At 39.2% G+C, this 22480-nt stretch overlaps 1 protein-coding gene across 1 annotated transcript; it reads left to right on the top strand.

The window, feature by feature from the left end:
* The first annotated feature begins 1490 nt into the window (after nt 1-1490).
* On the top strand, nt 1491-4014 carry supt4h1 (SPT4 homolog, DSIF elongation factor subunit). The gene is made up of 5 exons (XM_062988967.1): nt 1491-1663; nt 2167-2273; nt 2370-2425; nt 2801-2854; nt 3667-4014. The coding sequence occupies exons 1-5, from the start codon at nt 1595-1597 to the stop codon at nt 3732-3734; spliced, it is 354 nt and encodes a 117-aa protein (XP_062845037.1). The 5' UTR covers nt 1491-1594; the 3' UTR covers nt 3735-4014.
* Nucleotides 4015-22480: the final 18466 nt, after the last annotated feature.

The raw sequence follows: 22480 nt of genomic DNA, 5'->3' as shown, positions 1-22480 counted from the left end.
TTTTTACATATTGCCTTTTTACTTGGTGACTCCAGTGATCCCTAGATTTACGTACACTCCAGCGTGTCTGAGACTGGAATGTACCGGGCCAGGGACCACACTTGTAATTATTGTAAATATAACAGTCATTTTTAAGATAGAGTGATTCAAATTAACATTATATTTGTGTTTATCAATGACAAAACTGAAGCCAAGAAAGTTTATTTTCTTTTTCTGTTATGAATCATATAAACTAAATTGTTTGGAAAAATGGAATTTTGCTATTTAAATTTTATAATCTAATTTGATTATATTGCACTGAGAACAGAATGTAGAGAGGAAATAAGGTAAAGATAAAGACTTGTGCACTGTGTGCAGTACACTAACTATACGATAGACATTACAGCTTTGAGTTAATAGCACTCTGTATTTATAAATCTATCACATTATTATTGTAATACATAACTCATACTGCGTAGCTGTGTTTGCTGGGTGAATAAATATGTACATTTTAATAGTGACTGAATATATGTGTCCTTGTTAATTTACAATAACTATAGATGCTATTCTGTTTACATTTATAAGCACAAAGTCAAAAGAAACGAGCACTTATTCACTCAAACTCAAAATAAGCTTTATTGGCATGACAAATAAGGACATTCGTATTGCCAAAGCTCAGTTACAGAGAAATAATAAAAATAACAATAAGAACAAATATATACAGAACAGTTACAGGTGCAAAAAATAAAATAGAATAAAATATTAATAAAAACAGTGCCAATAATAACATTAAAAAAGGTGACATTTACAATAATGAGGTAGTCATAAACGTTCGGAATAAGAGCCTCACTACGCATGCGCCGTAGGGTGCGCAAAGTGCGTAAGGTGCGTCCGTACTTTACGTAAGTATATTTTACACGATTATTTCCATAAAATTGCCCTTATTTGTGTATGTGCAAAGTAAAGTATTCAAAAACTTACATAAAACGTACAATCTTCCAATGCCTACCAATGTACTGATGTCTGTTAGGATTTTAATAACATAACAACGTGACGGTACCACAACAGAGCAGAGCAGGAGGGGAGGAGCGAGGTGAGCATGTCTGTACAAACATGGTCTTTACTTTCTGATAAAACGGGAAAAACATACTGAATGTTGCTGAGAAAAAGTAAAACTAAAGTATCGATCCCATTACTAGTATCGATCTGATTCCAATACCAACGTTGGTATTGATAATATCGATATTTGGTTCGATCCGCCCACCCCTACTGGCTTCCACCAACTGAATCTTCACAACTTCACCTCCCAAAGGTGTCTGTCTATCTGTCTATCTATCTATCTATCTATCTATCTATCTATCTATCTATCTATCTATCTATCTATCTATCTATCTATCTAAGTTTAAAGCATATTATATTTTATATAATTGATGTAATTCACCATTAGCAATGTATAAATTTTTTTGTACACCGACGCATGCGTATTACGTCAGTTACAGTCGCCGTATAATTCTCCTACACCAAACACTAGTTAGCGGGTTAGTCGATGCAGTACTGCTAACCATTGTAAATACGTACATTATTTTTTAATTTACACTTTGTGAAAGTATTTAGAATGTCATTAGAAACGGTACCAAAGGATCTCCGGCATTTGCGAGCGTGTTTGCTGTGTTCTCTTGTAAAGGTAACAGCTGTTGGTATTTGTTAGCTCATGACAATGCTAACTAGTTAGCTGTAATGTTAGCTATGTAGCCTGGTGTTTGTTATTAAGCGTCTCATTAATAAATGAGACGCGTTGCAAAGCGGTTAGTTTTATATAACTACGATAACATAAGGTAGAACTTAATATACTGGTTAATTACATGAATAATAAGTTTTAAAAATTTCCATTCAGGTTTCTAGTAACGCTCAAATTGAGGAATAACACTATGTATATAGACAGTGGTTGAAATGGTAACACTAAGCACACAGTATTTATTTTTTTTAGGTCAACCAAAGGCATAAGTATTTTAGGCTTTGAGATTTTTGATCAATTATCTAGATCTGTACAAATTACATGTATTATTGTAACATACACATCCTTTGTATCAAATACTGGGAATGTTTATAATGCTGTTTTGATCTCAAAAGGAAAAAAAACCATGTAAAGTAACACTTTCTGAAACCCATTGTCTTTGTCCCACTCAGACCATTGATCAGTTCGAGTATGATGGCTGTGACAACTGTGAATCATATTTACAAATGAAGGGCAATCGGGAGATGGTGTACGAATGCACAAGCTCATCCTTTGATGGGTATGGTATAACTTTTTAAAATGTTGATTCTGCTTCAGCACCGTGACTGTATTCTGACATTCTACTCTGCTTGCTGTGTGTGTGTTGGGCTTACAGGGTCATTGCAATGATGAGTCCTGAAGACAGTTGGGTGGCCAAGTGGCAAAGAATAGGTAAGCACATACATATTTCTCACTCATCTTTCTAATCTGATCATTATGTTCTATGTTATGTTATGGATTGCCGTCCTGTTTGGGGTGTGCTCCTGCATTGCACCCAGTAATTTTAGGGAAGCTGGACCAAAGCGACCCTGACCAGAATAAAACGGTGGCAAAACAATAAAAAGTGTATTTATTGAGTCTAATTGTACTCAGTCAATTTCCTCGTCATTGTGCCCAAGGACAAATAGTTAATCAGTTAGCACAAATGAAAACTTGTAAAAGGTCCTTAAAGTCTCTTCCATTAATAATTATTAAAAAAAATATGTGAACAGATTCTACATATGCTGTTATTACGTATTCACTTTGTAATTAAATTTGTTTCCCCAGGTAATTTCAAACCAGGAGTATATGCTGTAACCGTAACTGGACGTTTACCTCCGGGTTAGTTTGCCTTTTTTTAAATTGATTATTTAAGATGGTAGAATTCATAAAAATCTTAGTGGGTGTTGAAATTGTTTGTATTAATCCTTATCCTAACTGACTTTGTACATACTGTATATACATTCATATATTTAATTATGCATATACTAATTGCCCAACATCTAAAAGCCTGCAGCACGGTGGCATTGTCGCCTCACAGCAAGAAGGTCCCGGGTTCGATCCCCAGGTGGGGCGGTCCAGGTCCTGTCTGTGTGGAGTTTGCATGTTCTCCCCGTGTCTGTGTGTGTTTACTCCGGGGGCTCCGGTTTCCTCCCACAGTCCAAAGACGTGCAAGTGAGGTGAATTGGAGATGCTAAATTGTCCATGACTGTGCTCGATATAACCTTGTGAACTGATGAACCTTGTGTAATGAGTAACTACCGTTTCCTGTCATGAATGTAACCAAAGTGTAAAACATGACGTTAAAATCCTAATCAAACAAACAAACATCTAAAAGCCTGTAAAGAACCCCCCCTCTTTCCGGTGAGCTGTCCTGGTATTACACCTTATGTTCTATTGCCTGACATCAGTGCCCAAGTTCTCCAAAAAAGCAAAACAGAAGAGGCCCAACTTTTTTTATAAATTCTAATAATTTGGGGTCTGGTGTTCGGTTTTCATAAACAATTATACACAATATATTTTGTCAGTAAAGCAATAACAGTGTACAGGCTACAGTCAGTCATTGTATACCTATGTATGTATTTACATTTGATATGAAAGTGGGCATATATATATCAGTGTTAAACCACCACTGTTTATATTCTGTTTGTTAGGAGTGGTGCGAGAACTGAAGAGCAGAGGAGTCATCTACAGATCCAGAGACACAGCAATGAAGACGTAAAGCAACACATTCCAGCAAAGATCCTCAGCTAAAACCTACAATGCTATAACTGTTGTAGTCTGACCCAGTTTATCCACACAGCGGAGGCAAGCATTGTTTTACCATCAGGTTATCTTGGTTCAAATGTGAGTTAGAGTAGAATATAATAGAATAGCTGGCTGAGGATCCTGCTGTCGTAATTTCTTTGTTCAAATATCTTTATGTATTTCATTTTCTGGCAGATTTTGTTTGAGAATATTGACCAGTTATATCTGAATAAAAGGTTTTTTTTTTTTACACAGAGGCGGATTAATTATTAAAAGTGTTTTTCAATATTATATGTTGTTTTACAAATATGAGTTTCCTACAGTGATGTATTAACAGGTCTGCATCAAAGGGGGTATGATTAGGATAATTCAAAGATATGTCTTTTGTATCTTTCGTGTGTTTTCTTTCACACCATGGATACTACTTTTCAGTCATTTAGTGTACATTAGATCATTGTGTACCCTAAATAATGATATACTATTGTACAAGCCAAAAAGAGTCATAACCTTAAGGGACAAGAACAAATACATTTCATTATTTATATTTCTGACAGGGTACAGCGTTAACTGTAATCCATTCAGTCTCTCTTACCTTCATTCATTTTCTTGGTCTTGGTCATTCTTGTGCCACCTGGAAACACTGGGCGTAAGGCAGGATCACATCCCAGACAGAGTGCCAGTTCATCATGGCAACTCACACTCAGACGTTAAGTGGCACCCATTGAGCAATTCAGAGCCAATCCAACTGCAGAGCCTAAAGAAAACAGACAAAGGAGATTTATCCCATCTTAATTCTTAGTTCCTTTAAGCTAGTGACCAGAAAATCAATTATGTAATATTTTGTTTTTATGTTAATATAATACTACTTAGTCTGGTAACATGTCATGAGTAAGTGAAAACATCCTTACTTCCTGTCCTTGTTTCCAGTCCTTGCTTTACTAGAAATGTCCTAGAAAGTAGGAGCTAAAAATAAACAAGGAGACAACATTTAATATATGATGCATTCAGTACCTGGAGACAAGAATCAAACCCGGTTTCTCTGGACCCATGGTGTTGTGCTGAAGCTACCTTTCTTTTATTAAAATCCTCCCCTGCAGGGCAGTTGTAGCTAAGAGGTTAAGGTACAGGACTAACATACAGTACTAGGTCATTTGTATACTGTCACAATACCGTAAGTCGCTTAGGATAAAAGCGTCTGCTAAATGTCATAAATGTAAAATGTGTTCATAACAGCTATCAAGAGTTAATTAATTATATCCAGATCAGTTCTGCAATTACAGCAAACAGTGTCTTGTTCTTTTTTCTGCCAAAAGTAAGTGAACACCAGATAATGTGCTTGTTGGACAATTTAATTTCACAATCACATACAGTGTATCACAAAAGTGAGTACACCCCTCACATTTCTGCAAATATTTCATTATATCTTTTCATGGGACAACACTATAGACATGAAACTTGGATATAACTTAGAGTAGTCAGTGTACAGCTTGTATAGCAGTGTAGATTTACTGTCTTCTGAAAATAACTCAACACACAGCCATTAATGTCTAAATAGCTGGCAACATAAGTGAGTACACCCCACAGTGAACATGTCCAAATTGTGCCCAAATGTGTCGTTGTCCCTCCCTGGTGTCATGTGTCAAGGTCCCAGGTGTAAATGGGGAGCAGGGCTGTTAAATTTGGTGTTTTGGGTACAATTCTCTCATACTGGCCACTGGATATTCAACATGGCACCTCATGGCAAAGAACTCTCTGAGGATGTGAGAAATAGAATTGTTGCTCTCCACAAAGATGGCCTGGGCTATAAGAAGATTGCTAACACCCTGAAACTGAGCTACAGCATGGTGGCCAAGGTCATACAGCGGTTTTCCAGGACAGGTTCCACTCGGAACAGGCTTCGCCAGGGTCGACCAAAGAAGTTGAGTCCACGTGTTCGGCGTCATATCCAGAGGTTGGCTTTAAAAAATAGACACATGAGTGCTGCCAGCATTGCTGCAGAGGTTGAAGACGTGGGAGGTCAGCCTGTCAGTGCTCAGACCATACGCCGCACACTGCATCAACTCGGTCTGCATGGTCGTCATCCCAGAAGGAAGCTGACGCACAAGAAAGCCCGCAAACAGTTTGCTGAAGACAAGCAGTCCAAGAACATGGATTACTGGAATGCCCTGTGGTCTGACGAGACCAAGATAAACTTGTTTGGCTCAGATGGTGTCCAGCATGTGTGGCGGCGCCCTGGTGAGAAGTACCAAGACAACTGTATCTTGCCTACAGTCAAGCATGGTGGTGGTAGCATCATGGTCTTGGGCTGCATGAGTGTTGCTGGCACTGGGGAGCTGCGGTTCATTGAGGGAAACATGAATTCCAACATGTACTGTGACATTCTGAAACAGAGCATGATCCCCTCCCTTCGAAAACTGGGCCTCATGGCAGTTTTCCAACAGGATAACGACCCCAAACACAACCTCCAAGATGACAACTGCCTTGCTGAGGAAGCTGAAGGTAAAGGTGATGGACTAAACCCAATTGAGCACCTGTGGCGCATCCTCAAGTGGAAGGTGGAGGAGTTCAAGGTGTCTAACATCCACAGCTCCGTGATGTCATCATGGAGGAGTGGAAGAGGATTCCAGTAGCAACCTGTGCAGCTCTGGTGAATTCCATGCCCAGGAGGGTTAAGGCAGTGCTGGATAATAATGGTGGTCACACAAAATATTGACACTTTGGGCACAATTTGGACATGTTCACTGTGGGGTGTACTCACTTATGTTGCCAGCTATTTAGACATTAATGGCTGTGTGTTGAGTTATTTTCAGAAGACAGTAAATCTACACTGCTATACAAGTTGTACACTGACTACTCTAAGTTATATCCAAGTTTTATTTCTATAGTGTTGTCCCATGAAAAGATATAATAAAATAATTGCAAAAATGTGAGGGGTGTACTCACTTTTGTGATACACTGTACATTACTTTAAAGTTTTTACCCCTCCCCACCTCATAAGGCTTATAAAGTGTTTGTGAATCTGGCAAAAACATTTGTCATGTAAGGAACTAATATTGGACCTATAATATAAGTCCTGGCTCGCAATTGACAGTCCAATTTATTCAGTTGGGTTAAGGTTACCTAGGACGGTGTCCACCAGTGGGGGGCGCTATAACTCTTTGTTCTAGTAAAACTCTGACTTTTAAGACGGGGCGGCAGGTTGGCACAGCAGGGATCCTGAAGACTAGGGTTTGATCTGTGTATGTGAGGATTTTTGCATATTCTTCCAGTGGCCACGTGGATTTTCTATGGCTTTAGCTGCAGCAATTAGAAACCAAGTCCCTTGCTTAGGCAAAGCCGATTACACCTATGGGATGCCCAGCTAGGCTGGTAGCAATTTAGCATTTAGATTACCTGTATTGATTTGACAAACACACACATTTACATCTAGGGCAATTTTGTATGTCCAATTCACCTCACTTGCATGTCTTTGGACTGTGGGAGAAAACCAGAGCACCCAGAGGAAATCCACATGGACACGAGGAAAGCATGTAAACCACACAGAAAGGACCTGGACCGCCCCACCTGGGAATTAAACCCAAGACCTTCTTGCTGTGAGGCAACAGTGCTACCCACAGATCCACCAATCTGTTAACATGCTATTTCTTATTTTTAATTGATTACAATATCATTTCAGTCATTTCAAGCATTAGAGATGGATATTTTTGGAGTTGTTTCCATTTTGGACTGAAAAACATCATTATACTGGGTATTGGGTATTATTCTACAAATAAGTACATGTTATGGTTTAAAACAACTGATAAAAAGAGGAGTCAAAGGAAATGCAATAAAAATGCATGGCGTGCTCATTTTCAAGGGTTTTTTTTTTGGGGGGGGGGGGGGGGGGGGGGGGGGTATGAGGTGAGATGGATGATGTACCACTCCTCAGACAAACACCTATCACGTTTCAGAGGGGAAACCACCACAAATCCCTCACATGACAGCAAAACAGTTTCAGATTGACTCACCAAAGCAGTCAAATGAGTAATCATGCTTTACATAACAATCCTAGAGCAAGTGGGATTATTCGCCCCTGGAATAAGGTCAAAAATGGTATTACAGTGGTACCATCACTGTCTAAGTGGGTTTTATCCGGGTCATCTGGTTTCCCACCTCCCAGAGACATGCAGAATGTAAGTGTGTGTTGCATTGTGATATACTGGTGCCCTGTGTAGATTGAATTTACCAGACCTATACCGGAACCCTGACCTATGAGCAGGCCTTAAATAAACCCATTCCCCTCTGATCTGGAGTGATGACTTTAGGAGGAAGTCGCTATTTTCTGGGATGGTGTTAGTGTGAAAGGCTGGTTGTGCTCTTGAGTCTTCAGTGGTCAGTTTGCAAAACACAGAGCTTCCTTCCGTTTACAGGTCACATCATGATACAGCTTTCTGCCTGGCAGCTTCTTAAATCCCTTTGCAGTGTCTAAATGAGTGGTTTTCCTGTTACCAAATGTCTGTTTTAGGGTTCAATATGCTTCCCGGGACTGAAAACATCTATTGATTTGACTCTGAGTATATATGAATACGCCCATTGGTTATTTTATTAAGTATATCAACCTTGCACATATTTAAAAAGGTCATTATTATCTATTTTATGAGCTACACCTACTATGTACACTGAGTAATTTGTTAGGTACACATATCTGGTACTTACATTAATTATTTTATAAGTTACACATACAAAACAGATTAACTATGTGGGTATACAATTACTAATTGTAAGTTGTCTGCTGTTCTGTGTGCCATTAATCAAAAAATCATTAATCCCCCATAGCACCTTCAATGACCAGATATTGTTTGGGTATTCAGTATCATTCTCTGCACTGCATTAATACATGGTATGAGTGGTACGAGTGTATCAGGTGCAGCAGTGTTGGTGGGATTTTTAACACCTTTTAACATACTGGCCTTTGCATTAAGAACATACCCTAATAGCACTATGTAGGTGTACAGTTAGAGTAACAGAGCACTGTTGGGTTTCTATTTTTGGTTGGAGCACTGTTCTCATCCCAGCATTGATAGTGAGGTCCCAACAACCCTACTGCACCTAATACACTGATACCAAATACACACTATCATGATGTTACCACATTAGTGTCACAACAAGTGCTGAAATTGCTCCACCACCCGACATCTGATCAGCGGGGGTCCAAAAGCTCCTTCTGATGTAATCTTCACATGATACAGTGCAGCCATTAATGTACCAGTGTAAAATGAAGAAGAGAAAGTGAAATGGGACTGAAACCAAGAGAAGCAGGACTGATGTTATACCACCTACAATCATGCAAGGTGCAGGTCTGATCTTTACACTACAAGGGTTTGGCTAAAACATGAAACCCAATAATTAGAAGGGGTGTCCACATAATTTTGACCATAGTATGGTGTACACCGATGAGACAAAAGAAATAAGACAGCACACCTAATATGCATTAAAAACAGATTGGACTCATTGAGACGTTTATGGCATTTAGCAGGTGCTTTTGACCTACAATTGTGGCTGAATGCAATGCAAGCGATTGAGATTACGGTTCTTGCTCAGGGGTGAGGCTTGAAACAGCAAACTTCTGATAACTAGTCCAGTACCTTAACCAGCATGCTTCCACTGCCCTACACATGGACTCCTCAAGACATCTGAAGTAGTCCTGTGGTATCTGGTACCGGGACATTACCAGCAGGTCCTTCAACTTCTACATTGCAATATGGGTTATCCTACAGTCCCTCCAGGTGCAAACTTATTCATAAACGATGTACACTTGTAGAGATGAATTTGACACTGAGGAAGACCTAATCTACCAGGATGTACGGATCAATTAAATCTACCAGATGGATTATGTAAGGATCCACCAGTGTTTCCATCAGTTGTTGCTACTTCCTTGGTGTCTCTCGCTAATTTTCTCTTTTTCTGATCTAATTTCACATAAAAACTGTGAACTATCAAAGGCCAAAAATGTACCAGTACAAAATGAAGAAGAGAAAGTGAAATGCGACTGAAACACAGAAGCAGTACTAATAATAATTGCTGTACAGACGTTAAAGAAAAAATAGGTTCATTAGTTATGCATGAGTGTGCATGGCGGCCAAATCGCAATTTGGCGGGAAGGTGGCGTCGTGCATAACCTTGTCCTAAACTGTGCTGTGTTTAACCACAAATACAGAAAAGAGTCTTGCCATTCAAAAGCTAGTCATGCACTTCAAAGTGCCTTTATTTTGCACTCAGACTTGCAAAAAAGAAAAAAAGGTGCCACTCACCCACGTTTCAGCTCAAACAGCTCTCTATAATTGTACATGATCTGTAAAAAAAAAAAAAATGTGGCAGACAATGTTAAAAAGTACTTTTAATATTATGTTAACTTTATCCAAACAGGTGGTGGACAAAATAATAGAAACAAAACATAAACAAGATGCTTACCTTTGAAAGAACCAAATTACAATTCTAAATACATTGATACTATACTGTAGATGAGATTTTGAAGAAATATCTGGCAACCGTTTTTTTTTTTTTTTTTTTTTTAAACAAAAGGCCAAATATCGGGTGTGTCTCTAACCCTGTTACCAAAAATACAGTCTGAAAAGTCATGGCCGTGTAGAGTCTGCCTTACACAGACAAACAGCACCAGCACGGAGGAACAAAGGTCACAAGCTAAAGCTCAAAATACCCACAAAATTAAACTAGCACCTTTATGACCCGGTTTCAACGATATTATGAGTTTTAAAAATCTGAAATTTTATAAAAGTCTGTGTAAAAATACAGCTTGGTGTAAAAAGCATAAACCCCTTGGACCCTTGAGCAATACAAATACTATATGGTTTGATGTGTCTGACTTTATCATTTCCAACAACTGAATAGATTTTTTTGGAAGAAGCCTTTGGGAGGACGCCTTCTACCCACAATGCTTGCTCACAAATGTTTAGCACAGTATGGAATCCATAATGGTATCTGTGGCATCTGGTGGAAATTATTAGGTTTAATAATTACAGCAGAACCTCGATTTAACGGACGTCCCTTTAACAGATTTCAGATTTAACAGACAAAATCTGGAAAACCAAATGTCTGGTCCGATTGCTTAAAATTCCCCCAAGAAGCGTACCAAGACCAGTAGTTCAGTAATTGTACGCTAGCTTTATTTTGTCGGGAGGCTTGCTTTGTTCTTGCCTTTTTCTCAGTGTTTTATGCTTCATTTTTGCAAGTTCTAGTGCTTAATTATGCACCACAGCTGCTCCAGTAGCCACCAACAGTGCTTCAGACTCCCCACTATATGATCACCGTAAAAAAACAACTCCAACACACAAGGTAAATGAAATTTCTCCCCAGTAGTACAGTACACCAATGTTAATATTTACATATCTATTAACATTGTTTATTTTACTGTTTACCATATGTGCATGTTTAGCACTTTTTGGACCTTAGTGCTGTGTTTTCGTATACTTTCACACCCCCTTAAAAAAAAAAACCTCTCGCATTTTACGGACCAGTGCTCCCCACTTTTAGTCCGTTAAATCGAGGTTCCACTGTAATTTACATTGATGTATGCGTAATTGCCAACAAATAAGAAACCGTTTAACAGGAAGAGATGCATCATGTGGTGTAAACCAGTGGTTCTCAACCCCCTTGGGGGGGCAAATCAAATATGTGTTCTTTCTCCAAGACCCAACAGAAGCTATATGCAGTTTAAAATAGATCTATATGACATCACAAGAAATGTCCCATATGCCAATAGCCTGTTGATTTTAATAAATGCAATGGGACCCACTCTCGGCTCACTGAGGCCCCCTGGTTGAGAACCTCTAGTGTAAACCACTTGTCTTTCCTAATGGTGTTCTCATATTCCAAAGGGCTAAACCTGGACTGATATTGTTTAAATGATCAACAAGGGGTCTAATAAACACCAGGATTAAGTCAAGCATCTTCCACTGCCTCCCTATATCGCCAACTTTGAAAAGTGCTGAGGCACAAACTAAAAGTAGATCTCCACATCCATGATTCCTCCAAGAACTAGAATACTTAGATGTGTAAAAGATCTAAAAGGCAAATACTGGCCCTACTAAGTGAATGTTTCGTTACCCGTTTACAATATTTTGTTCACATCCTGTATTTGCTAACTCTTGCTTTACTTCAAGCTCAGAAGTAGGTAAACATGTATCTTAGCCTGTTATCCATTGTGACTCGTATGCTAAGACGCCCTTCCTTCACCTGTTGTTGGTGAACAAGGGTTATCTCAAGCATTACAAGCCAACTGGGGTGATTTTTATCGTCAATAACAATGATAAGCATCACTGACAATCAAATGAGCAAAGCTGTGTAGCGTAGCTCAGATACCATGTCTACTTCCTGTTTCAGTTGTAGCCAGCATGGTTCAAATTCTCAAAAACTCCTAACTCGACTTTCAACAAGAAGGTCCGGGATTCGATTCCCAGGTGCAGCAGTCAGGGTCCTTTCTGTGTTTGCATGTTCTCCCCGTGTCTGTGTGGGTTTCCTCCAGGTGCTCCGGTTTCCTCCCACAGTACAAAGACATGCAGTCAGGTTAACTGGAGATACTAAATTGCCCTAGGTGTGTATGTGTGATGCCCTAGGTGTGTATGCCCTTTGATGGACTGGCAATCTGTTTAGGATGGTTCAAACAAATTCCCACAGTCACACTCCAAAGCCATGCAGCAAGGCTTCTTTTCTATAGATTTGGAATAAAATGTCCAACAAGCTCATGGTCAGAGGTCTACATACTTTTGACCATACAGTTTATAAAAATCCTCAGCTAATGCCCTTACAGTAGGACTTGTGAACAGACTTTTCACCTAACACACGACTTCCCGTTTGCTACGTCTAACAGAGGTCACATGTCTGCAAGGCGAGCTGCTATTGGTTGATATCTCGGACCGTTTTGCCCATATTTGGAGACGTATCTGCTGAGTCCAGTCAGAACGTGAAGACGATTTTAAAGAAACGACGACGTTTTCCTGCGTTTGACACATTCACAGTTGCAGAATGTGCACACGAACAACTTACCCCCCACCACACACACACACACACACACACACACACACACACACACACACACACACACACACACACACACACACAGATAACGGCAAGTTAAAGACGCAATAACTTGCTCAGCAAATCTTCACCTGATTTTAGATTTAGATTTTAGGAACCAAAGAAAAACTCCAAGCAACCAACCAAGAAAAACGCAGGGAGGAGAAGTTGCTGCTGACCCTGATAAGGTCTATCAGTTTAGCCAGTAGTCCTTCTGAATTAGCCAATAAGCTTTGAGCTTTAAAGTCAGGAAGTGATCATATTATCTCAAAACATGGGTGCTGAACACACATGCGAGCCGATGCCCTAAATAGCGTTCGAACTAATAGGTGTCATAGAAACAAAATAGATGTTTAAACAGTGTTGAGCAGTGGTGGCCAAGAAGCATTTAATAGTCTAAAAGTACATTATATAGCCAAAAGTATTTGGACACCTGGCAATAAGCTTGTTGGACACCCAATTTAACAATGGTTTTAAAATAAAGTAACTTCTATATGATCTTTTAGCTATGTCAACAGCCCTCTTTTGAGAAGGCTGCTCACAAAACTTTAAATCATCTATGGGAATTTGTGCCCATTCTGTCAAAAGATTGCATTCATATGGCTGGGCACTGATGTTGGTCAAGAAAGCCTCAGTTAATGTTCCAGTTCGTCCCAAAGCTGTTCAGTGAGGCTGAGGTCAGGGCTCTGTGCTGGTCACTGGAGTTTCTTTACTAAGATTTTCTTGTCTTTATAGAGCTTGCTTTGTGCACAGGGGGACAGTCATGCTGGAACAGGAAAGAACCTTCCCTAAACTGTTGCTGCAAAGTTGGAAGCATATAACTTATTTTACATAATTGATGTATTAAACCTGTTAGCAATTTTGGTGGCTGAAACACATTATTATTATTATTATTATTATTATTAATTATTATTATTATTATTATTATTATTATTATTATTATTATTATTGTTTATTGTTAATATGCTTATTATTATTATATTTGTTTTTATTATTACTAATATTATTGTTACTATTGTTATTATTATATATTTATTATTTTTGGTGGCTTAAACACGAATTATTATTATATTTTTTACTAGTATTATTGTTATTATTATATATTTATTATTTTATCCATATTTTATTATTACAAAACATTTCCAGTAAAATTTTGACTTTTTGTAAAAAGCATTATTATAAAAAATCTGTCATTAGTTTATTGTCATTTATTTTTAGTAACACTTTTTTAATGACACTTTTAATGCTTTGGAAACTTTATATAATACTTGATATAAAACAGTCTGTGGTTGCCATTGTCTAAGCATTTAATAAAAAACACATCTGGACTGCAGGCAGGCCAGTCAAGCACACATACTCCGGCACTGTCATACTGAAATAACAAAAAACTTCTCAGGTAAAGATGCCTTGATGGTAGCACATGTCTCTCTATAATACCAGTACATGCCTCCTCATCAATGGTACCTTTAGACATATTCGAATCACCCATGCTGGGGCACTGATGCCCCCCATATCATGACAGATGTTTGCTTTTGCTCCTTTTGCTGGTACAAAAATATTAATGTATTAGTGATTGTGAATGGCTAGAGCTAAGAACTTCTCCATTTAAAAAAGCCCTAGTTGTGGTTTCGTTGTAGGTCTTTCAGACATCACCACAGCACAGCTAAAATAATAACACTTTTTGACTAATCTTTGTATAATCTATTTATTCAGAGTAGTGGTGCGCAGCAAAACTGAGATTAGATAAGCTTACTTTTGCAAGTGTCTTAAAAGTAACCCTGTACATTCTCACCTGAAAATGTTTTAAACCCCCAAGAAACTGAGAACTGCTGCTTTACAGAGCAAAACGGGGGAAAATAAATAGCATATTCAGAATATGTATTCAGCATACTAAAATAAATTACTGCTTTTGAAATGATGGAGATGGAATGCCTCTATTTGTCACCCCCCCCCCCCCACACACACACACATATACAGTATATATATACACTGATCAGCCATAACATTAAAACCACCTCCTTGTTTCTACACTCACTGTGCATTTTATCATCTCCACTTACCACATAGAAACACTTTGTAGTTCTACAATTACTGACTGTAGTCCATCTGTTTCTTTACATATCTTTTTAACCTGCTTTCACACTGTTCTTCAATGGTCAGGACCCCTACAGGACCACTACAGAGCAGGTATTATTTAGGTGGTGGATCATTCTCAGCACTGCATTGACACTGACATGGTGGTGGTGTGTTAGCGTGTGTTGTGCTGGTATGAGTGGATCAGACACAGCAGCACTGCTGGAGTTTTTAAATACCGTGTCCACTCACTGTCCACTCTATTAGACACTCCTACCTAGTCACTCATCACTCATCTATTGCTGCTGTTTGAGTTGGTCATCTTCTAGACCTTCATCAGTGGTCACAGGACGCTGCCCACGGGTTGGGTTTTGGTTGGTGGACTATTCTCAGTCCAGCAGTGACAGTGAGGTGTTTAAAAACTCCAGCAGTGCTGCTGTGTCTTATCCACACATACCAGCACAACACACACTAACACACCACCACCATGTCAGTGTCACTGCAGTGCTGAGAATGATCCACCACCCAAATAATACCTGCTCTGTAGTGGTCCTGGGAGAGTCCTGACCATTAAACAACAGCATGAAAGGGGGCTAACAAAGTATGTAGAGAAACAGATGGACTACAGTTAGTAATTGTAGAACTACAAAGTGCTCCTATATGGTAAGTGGAGCTGATAAAATGGACAGTGAGTGTAGAAACCAGGAGGTGGTTTTAATGTTATGGCTGATCAGTGTATATATATACTGTATATATACACGTCTACAGAAAAGTGAAATGCTTCTTTTCACATATCTTTGAAAGCTGGGGTCAAAGCGCAGGGCCAAGAGGGTTAAGAGCCTTGCTCAAGGGCCCAACACTGGCTGCATGGCAGAACCAGGATTTGAACCCACAACCTTCCAGATGGTAATGCCACACTGACACTTTACCTTCACTTTTCCATGCAGCAGTCAATTCTGAAATAACTCAGTAACACACATCTTTAAAACAGAGCCGAGATTCGAATGGGGTGTTTAGAATCTCGGAGCTGGTGTGCTAGTGGAATATTCCACTGCACCACCTGGGTGCCCCAGAACGTGCTGTTCTGATGTGCTCTTATTAGTACAATGCCAGTGGTATAGCTGCATGCTAATTAGCACATAAATTGTGGTTTAGGATGCCAAAGTATACTGTAAGGCAGTTGTAGCCTAGAGGTTAGGTTACTGGACTAGTAATTAAAAGGTCACTGGTTCAAGCCCCACCACTGCCAGATTGTCACTGTTGGGCCCTTGAGCAAGGCCCAACCCTCAATTCAGACATCCCAAGTCTCCCGGAAGTTCCGGGAGTCTCCCGCATATACATAGCGGCTCCCTGATGCCCGCAAGTCAGATAAAATCTCCCGGAATCTAGAACGAGCGGCCAAGAGCGCCACAAACTCGCACGCAGGCGACACAGACTTTTTTCCCCGTTCGCGTATTAAATCCGTTATCTGATATACAATCTAGTGCACTGTGTAGGGAACATAAATCAATTGTCTAATATACTGTCTAGTGCACTATGTAGGGAACATAAATCCATTATCTGATATACTGTACAATCTAGTGCACTATGTAGGAAACAATTAATTATGTAATACACTATCTAGTGCACTATGTAAGGAACACAAATCATCATCTAGTTATACTTTCTAGTGCACTATGTAGTGAACATGAATGCATTATCTAATACACTATCTAGTGCACTATGTAGGGAATATAAATCCGTGATCTGATATACAATCTAGTGCACTGTGTAGGGAACATAAACCAATTGTCTAATTCACTATCTAGTGCACTATGTAGGGACCATAAATTCATACCTAAAATACTATCTAGTGCGCTATTTAGGGAACATAAATCCGTTATCTGATATACAATTTAGTGCACTATGTAGGGAACCTAAATCCGTTAACTAATACGCTACCTAAAGCATTATGTAAGAAACATAAGTCTATTATCTAGTACACTATCTAGTGCACTAAGTAAGGAACATAAATTCTTTTCTAATATACAATGTAGTGCACTATGTAAGGAACATAAATCTATTATCTTTCACACTATCTAGTGCACTATGTAGTACACATTAATGTGTTTGTGACGCGAACAGTTAGCTTAGTAGCTCAGTTAGCAGCTCCTAAAAGTTCTGTTATCACCCATAATCCTTTGGTGTGTGCGAGAGGTTTTTTAGCTTTTCTTTTTTGGGCTTGGGGGGTCGGGGTCGGGGTCGAGGTCCGGGGGTACCTCCCTGAAATGAGTTTTTGCAATTTGGGATGTCTGTCAATTGCTTAGCCGATATACTGCCAAAGTACGGTAAGTCGCTCTGGATAAAAGTGTATGCTGAAAATGTTAACAATGTCCATCTCTAAAACCCATAAATGTTAAAGTGGAAAAAGGACTTCAATGCATTTAAACATGTTAGAAAATGCATGTTTTCAAAATGTTAATTTTAAAGAATCAAATAGATTTAAACTATGTTTTTAGGATTAAACATGTCAGGATTGAGCAGGGGCGAGTATAGAAAGTTTATGGGCGTAGCCGTGCTCGGTTTCAATGCAGGCTAACTTTTGCTAGCCTTTTTTTAAACACGTTTCTTTTTAAAGATCATGCACTGGCATTCGTGCCACATTAGCATGGCGTGTAGTCTGTACTCCGTGCTAGGTGCCTCTCTGTCAACTGAAATCTGGAGTCTGCATCCATATTTGTAAATGCTGCAGCACAAACTTGTAGGTCAGCGGAGTGCAAGCGCGTCATAGCGAAACCAAACAGGACGACAACGAGCGCGCTGAAGATCGCATCTCTCTCACCGCACTATTTTCCACCCGACTTTTGTTCTAAAGCTTCACCGCTCTGACCGCACACGCACACACGCTGAGAAAACTCCCCTGAAGTTTAACCCTCACCTCATCAGAGGTGCGTCGCCATGGTTACAGAAGAATGAGCTCTCAGATGGAAGAGGGAATTGAAACCTGCTTGGTCTTTATGGACAGGGTTGCCAAGTGGTGATAAAATTACACATACAGGATGTTTGGGCCATACAGTGGATGATATACACTCCATGACCAAAAGTATATAGACACACTTTTTAACTTCAGCTAGCTTAGCCAGAGCCTGCTTGGTCTTTATGGATAGGGTTGCCAAGTGGTGATAAAATTAAACATACAGGATGTTTGGGCCATACAGTGGATGAGATACACTCCATGACCAAAAGTATATAGACACCCTTTTTAACTTCAGCTAGCTTAGCCAGGCCCTGTTTAGTCTTTATGGATAAGGTTGCCAAGTGGTGATAAAATTACACATACAGGATGTTTAGGCCATACAGTGGATAATGATATACACTCCATGACCAAAAGTATATAGACACACTTTTTAACTTTAGCTAGTTTAGCCAGAGCCTATTTGGTCTTTATGGATAGGGTTGCCAAGTTGTGATAAAATCAAATATACAGGATGTTTGGGCCATACAGTGGATGAGATACACTCCATGACTAAAAGTATATAGACACCTGTTTTAACTTCAGCTAGCTTAGCCAGAAGAACTACTGTTTGTTCATATTGCTGGTCATGTTAAGAGCCTCCACCTGACACTGCAAAATAAGATTCTTGGCAAAGCTAAAGCAACAACAACTCAAAGTAATCTTATAGATGGCAGCAAGTTGCCACAGCTCATAAAGTCAGAACCTAAAGTCATAAAGTCCAATGGTTTGCACAGACTGAACAGCTTGGAATGAACTGGAACATCAATTCAGGCTTTCTTGACCAACATCAGTGCCCAGCCATACAGATGCTCTTTTGACTGAATGGGCACAAACTCCCACAGATATAATTCAGTCTTGTAAGAAGCCCTCTCAGAAGAGTGGCTGTCGTTATAGCTTTTAAAAAAATACTATTTGATTTGAAATGGGATTTCCAACAGGCTATTAGTCAGGTGTCCAAATACTTTCGGCCATATTCTGAGCGTGTTTTAATTTTTTAGAATGTCAGATTTTGGATGACTATAAATGTCTCTCAGTAATAAGAAATGCAATAGGTGCAAACAATCATAAAAATGGTTTTATTATCAATTACTTAGAAGTGCTGTGTGGAGTTGTGCAAATTATAAGCCTTTAAAATAGTGTCACCAACCAGAAAAGCATGAGAACAAGAGAGTTAATGTATTTGTTTAATCTAGATTTCATAATGATGTGGCCAAGCAGGAGCAACCGAAATAATTGGTGTGTCAGCCCCTATGAATTCAGTCAGGTTTCAGTTTGACTAGTCGTACTAGTAGTGTGCATACATAGTAGGGTAAAGGTGACCATACAGTGTATCCGTTATAAGCCAAAAATGGCCTTATTAGGCTGAAATACACTATAAGGTAGTTATCTACTTTGCAAAAGGTCTCCTGGTACTTTTGTGGGAAACATATTGACAAATCCCAGGGCCTTTAACGAAAAGCATCCCAAAAACATTGCAGATCCACCACCGTGTACCTATTTCCCTTTCTAAGCTGGACCCACATTGACAGTTTGTCTGCAGGTCTAATTTGTTGCCTCCGACTAAAGAACCTAGTTCCTTTTAAAGTTCCAGAGGTACTTTATTAGTTCACTTTTGGCACATACGCTTGTCTCTTTTTTATTTTCTCTAACTGTATTTACTGTGCTGGAGCTGCTGTAACACTGAATTTACCACATCAGAGAACAATAAATGAATCTTATCATAAGTGGATGCCAATGCACAAAGGAAGATGCACAAAAAGACATAGTTTGAAGAAACTTCAATCCTACTAAACAGCTATGGGATTAATTTAAATGCTGATAGTGAGACAGGTTGTCTATTATAAGCTCATTTAAGAATTTAATTGACTAAATGGGCAACTGAACCCTAAATTCTTGGGAAAGCCTTCCAAAAAAGGGCTAGATCGACAAAATAAGATGTCCAACAAGCTCACTTTTGAGTGTTCGCATACTTTTGAACATAAGCGGTATCTATAAAGTGGCTGGTTGAGTTTGTTGTTTCTTGGCTGTGCAGCAGAGAAAAGAATTAAATTGGTTTTTTTTTCATGTGAATTTCCCCTTTGTGCTTTTTGTGGTTTACCCATCCCCCACTTCCCTCTGTACTCACTTGCTTTGACACTCTCCCTGCCTCTTCTCTCTCAGGGTCGGGTCCTGCTTACATGACACAGAAACACTTTGCATGAGGCAAAGCATCGACCAACTGTCCCACACACCATTTTTACACTTAAAACGGCAATACCACTAACCCTACAAGACTCCTTTTGCCAACAAAACGGCACTCCAGATTCTCAGAGCTCCTTTCCTGGATTGGTTATGCACTCTTCTATCCAGTTTAGGTTTTTAATAGGCCTAGGTCAGGGGATTGGAATGACCTTGACAGATTTGACTAACCCTAACCCTAACCCTAACCCTAACCCTCGATCCAACCCCAATAACGTTTTATCTACTTGGCAAAAGGTGACAGAGTTTTGAATCTCCTGGTACTTCCATGGAGTCCATAATGACAATTCCCAGTTCCTTAAAAGAAAAACATCACAGATACACCAGTTTTACACACTTGAGGGCAGCAATACCGCTTACCCTTGGCAACCTCATTTTGCAAACAAAACAGCACTGAGTCTTCTCCTTTAATACTGGATGAGAATGAAAAATACACAGCAAGGAATCTGAGAGCGCTCCAGATCCTCCAAGCTCCCGTGTCCTGACTTATGCACTCTTCTTTCCAGTTTAACCAGTTTAGGTTTATAATAGGCCTAAGTAAAGGGATTAGAATAACCTTGACAAACTCAACTAGCACTAACCCCTACCCTTGATCAAACCCCAAATGAGTTTTATCTACCTGGCAAAAGGTGAAAGAGTTAAATTTTAAATCTCCTGGTACTTCCATGGAACCCATAATGACAATTCCCAGGGCCTTAAAAGAAAAACATCCCAAAACATTGCAAATCCACAATGGTACATAATATACAATGAGTATACGGTTCTTTAATGGTACCTACTCCTCATTCTAGGCTGGACCCACCTTAAAAGTTTATCTGCAAGTCTATTTTGTTGCATCTGACTACCTAGTTTCTTTTACATTTACGGCATTTAGCAGCGAGGGATTAAGCAGTAATGTGGGCATTTAGTCTAAGCAAGGGAGGGTTAAGGGTCTTGCTCAAGGACCCAGCGGTGGCAATCTGGCAGTGGTGGGGCTTTAATCAGCAATCTTCTGATTACTAGTCCACTACCTTAACTGCTAGGCTACAACTGCTGCTTGGCAACAATTTTCTGGAACGCCTTTCCAATACTTTGTTGCCATTTTTGTGGTGTCTTTTTGCAGTCCTAAAGACTCCAAATTGTTTCATTTTTCACCAGGAGCCTTTCTTAGCGTTGTCCTGTGGGGGGCAATAACTCACATACCATGTTTTAGCCTGGGTTACTGCAGCTGTGGTTGTGGTATTGCCAATGGCATGCAGTTATTTTCAGTTTTTGGTTGATGAAGGTCAATATACTGTATACTGTCACAGTACTGTAAGTCGCTTTGAATAAAAGTGTCTGCTAAATGGTGAAAATGAATGTCCACATACTTTTGAGCATACTGTGTTGTTTAAATACGACATTGGATCTATTTAAAAGAAATTAAAACCTTGTAAAAAGGTTGACAGAAAACCTTCATTGTGGTAGATTAGCATAGTCCATGAACAGACCGCATCTCATTACAGGGGTGGAAAATTCAAACAGCACTGAAGATTCGGATTGACGTGAAAAGACTTTTACCAAAACCCATCAAACTAAAGAAATGACACCTTTTACTCCTACATTTATTTTAACTCATTCATCATGATCGTTAAAGGAAAATGAAAGAAAGGCTACAGCGTAGAACCGATACCAGTAACTTTTGTACCACATGCAGCAAAAAGCTGGTGCAGATAAAGGAACTGTGACAGCTTTTTGAAGCTGATGCAGGGCCTTACACAGGAAATCACACAGTTGAGTGAGTTCTTCTGCAGGTACATCCTGTGCTAGATCTGATCATCTTTTTAACCTCTACTCGCTATGAGCTCTTCTGGTCTGTAGATTTACTGAGTTTACAGTTTTTAGAGCTTTTCAGAGGTTAGATTATATCAGAGATCAGATAACAAAATAGCAGGTCATTTTTGCCAACTTTGTGCAGTTGGGTCTACTCCAAAATTGCAATTAGTTGATGCTTTTATGATATACACTATATGACAAAAAGTATTTGGACACCTGACCATAAGCTTGTAAGACATCCCAGTTCAAAAACATTGTTTTATTTATAAGAACAGCTTCTCACAAGACAGTCTGTGGGAATTTTTGCCCATAAAGTCAAAATATGTTGACATTCGTATGGCTGGGCACTGATGTTGGTCAACAAAACCTGTTCCAGTTTGTTCTAAAGCTGTTCAGTTGAACTAAGGACATGGCTCTGTGCAAGCCACTGGATTTTTTTTTTTATTTACCCACAAAATCATTTTAAAAAGAAGATCCAAGAAATCAATAAATGTTGGTATGCTACACAGAACAGACATTTTTAAAGAACCATCTTACTCATCTTCCTC

This window comes from Trichomycterus rosablanca, chromosome 26 (assembly GCF_030014385.1).
Source record: "Trichomycterus rosablanca isolate fTriRos1 chromosome 26, fTriRos1.hap1, whole genome shotgun sequence".
Lineage (NCBI taxonomy): Eukaryota > Metazoa > Chordata > Actinopteri > Siluriformes > Trichomycteridae > Trichomycterus > Trichomycterus rosablanca.
The sequence above is the reverse complement of the archived record's forward strand: the minus strand, read 5'-3'. Positions and strand labels throughout refer to the sequence as shown.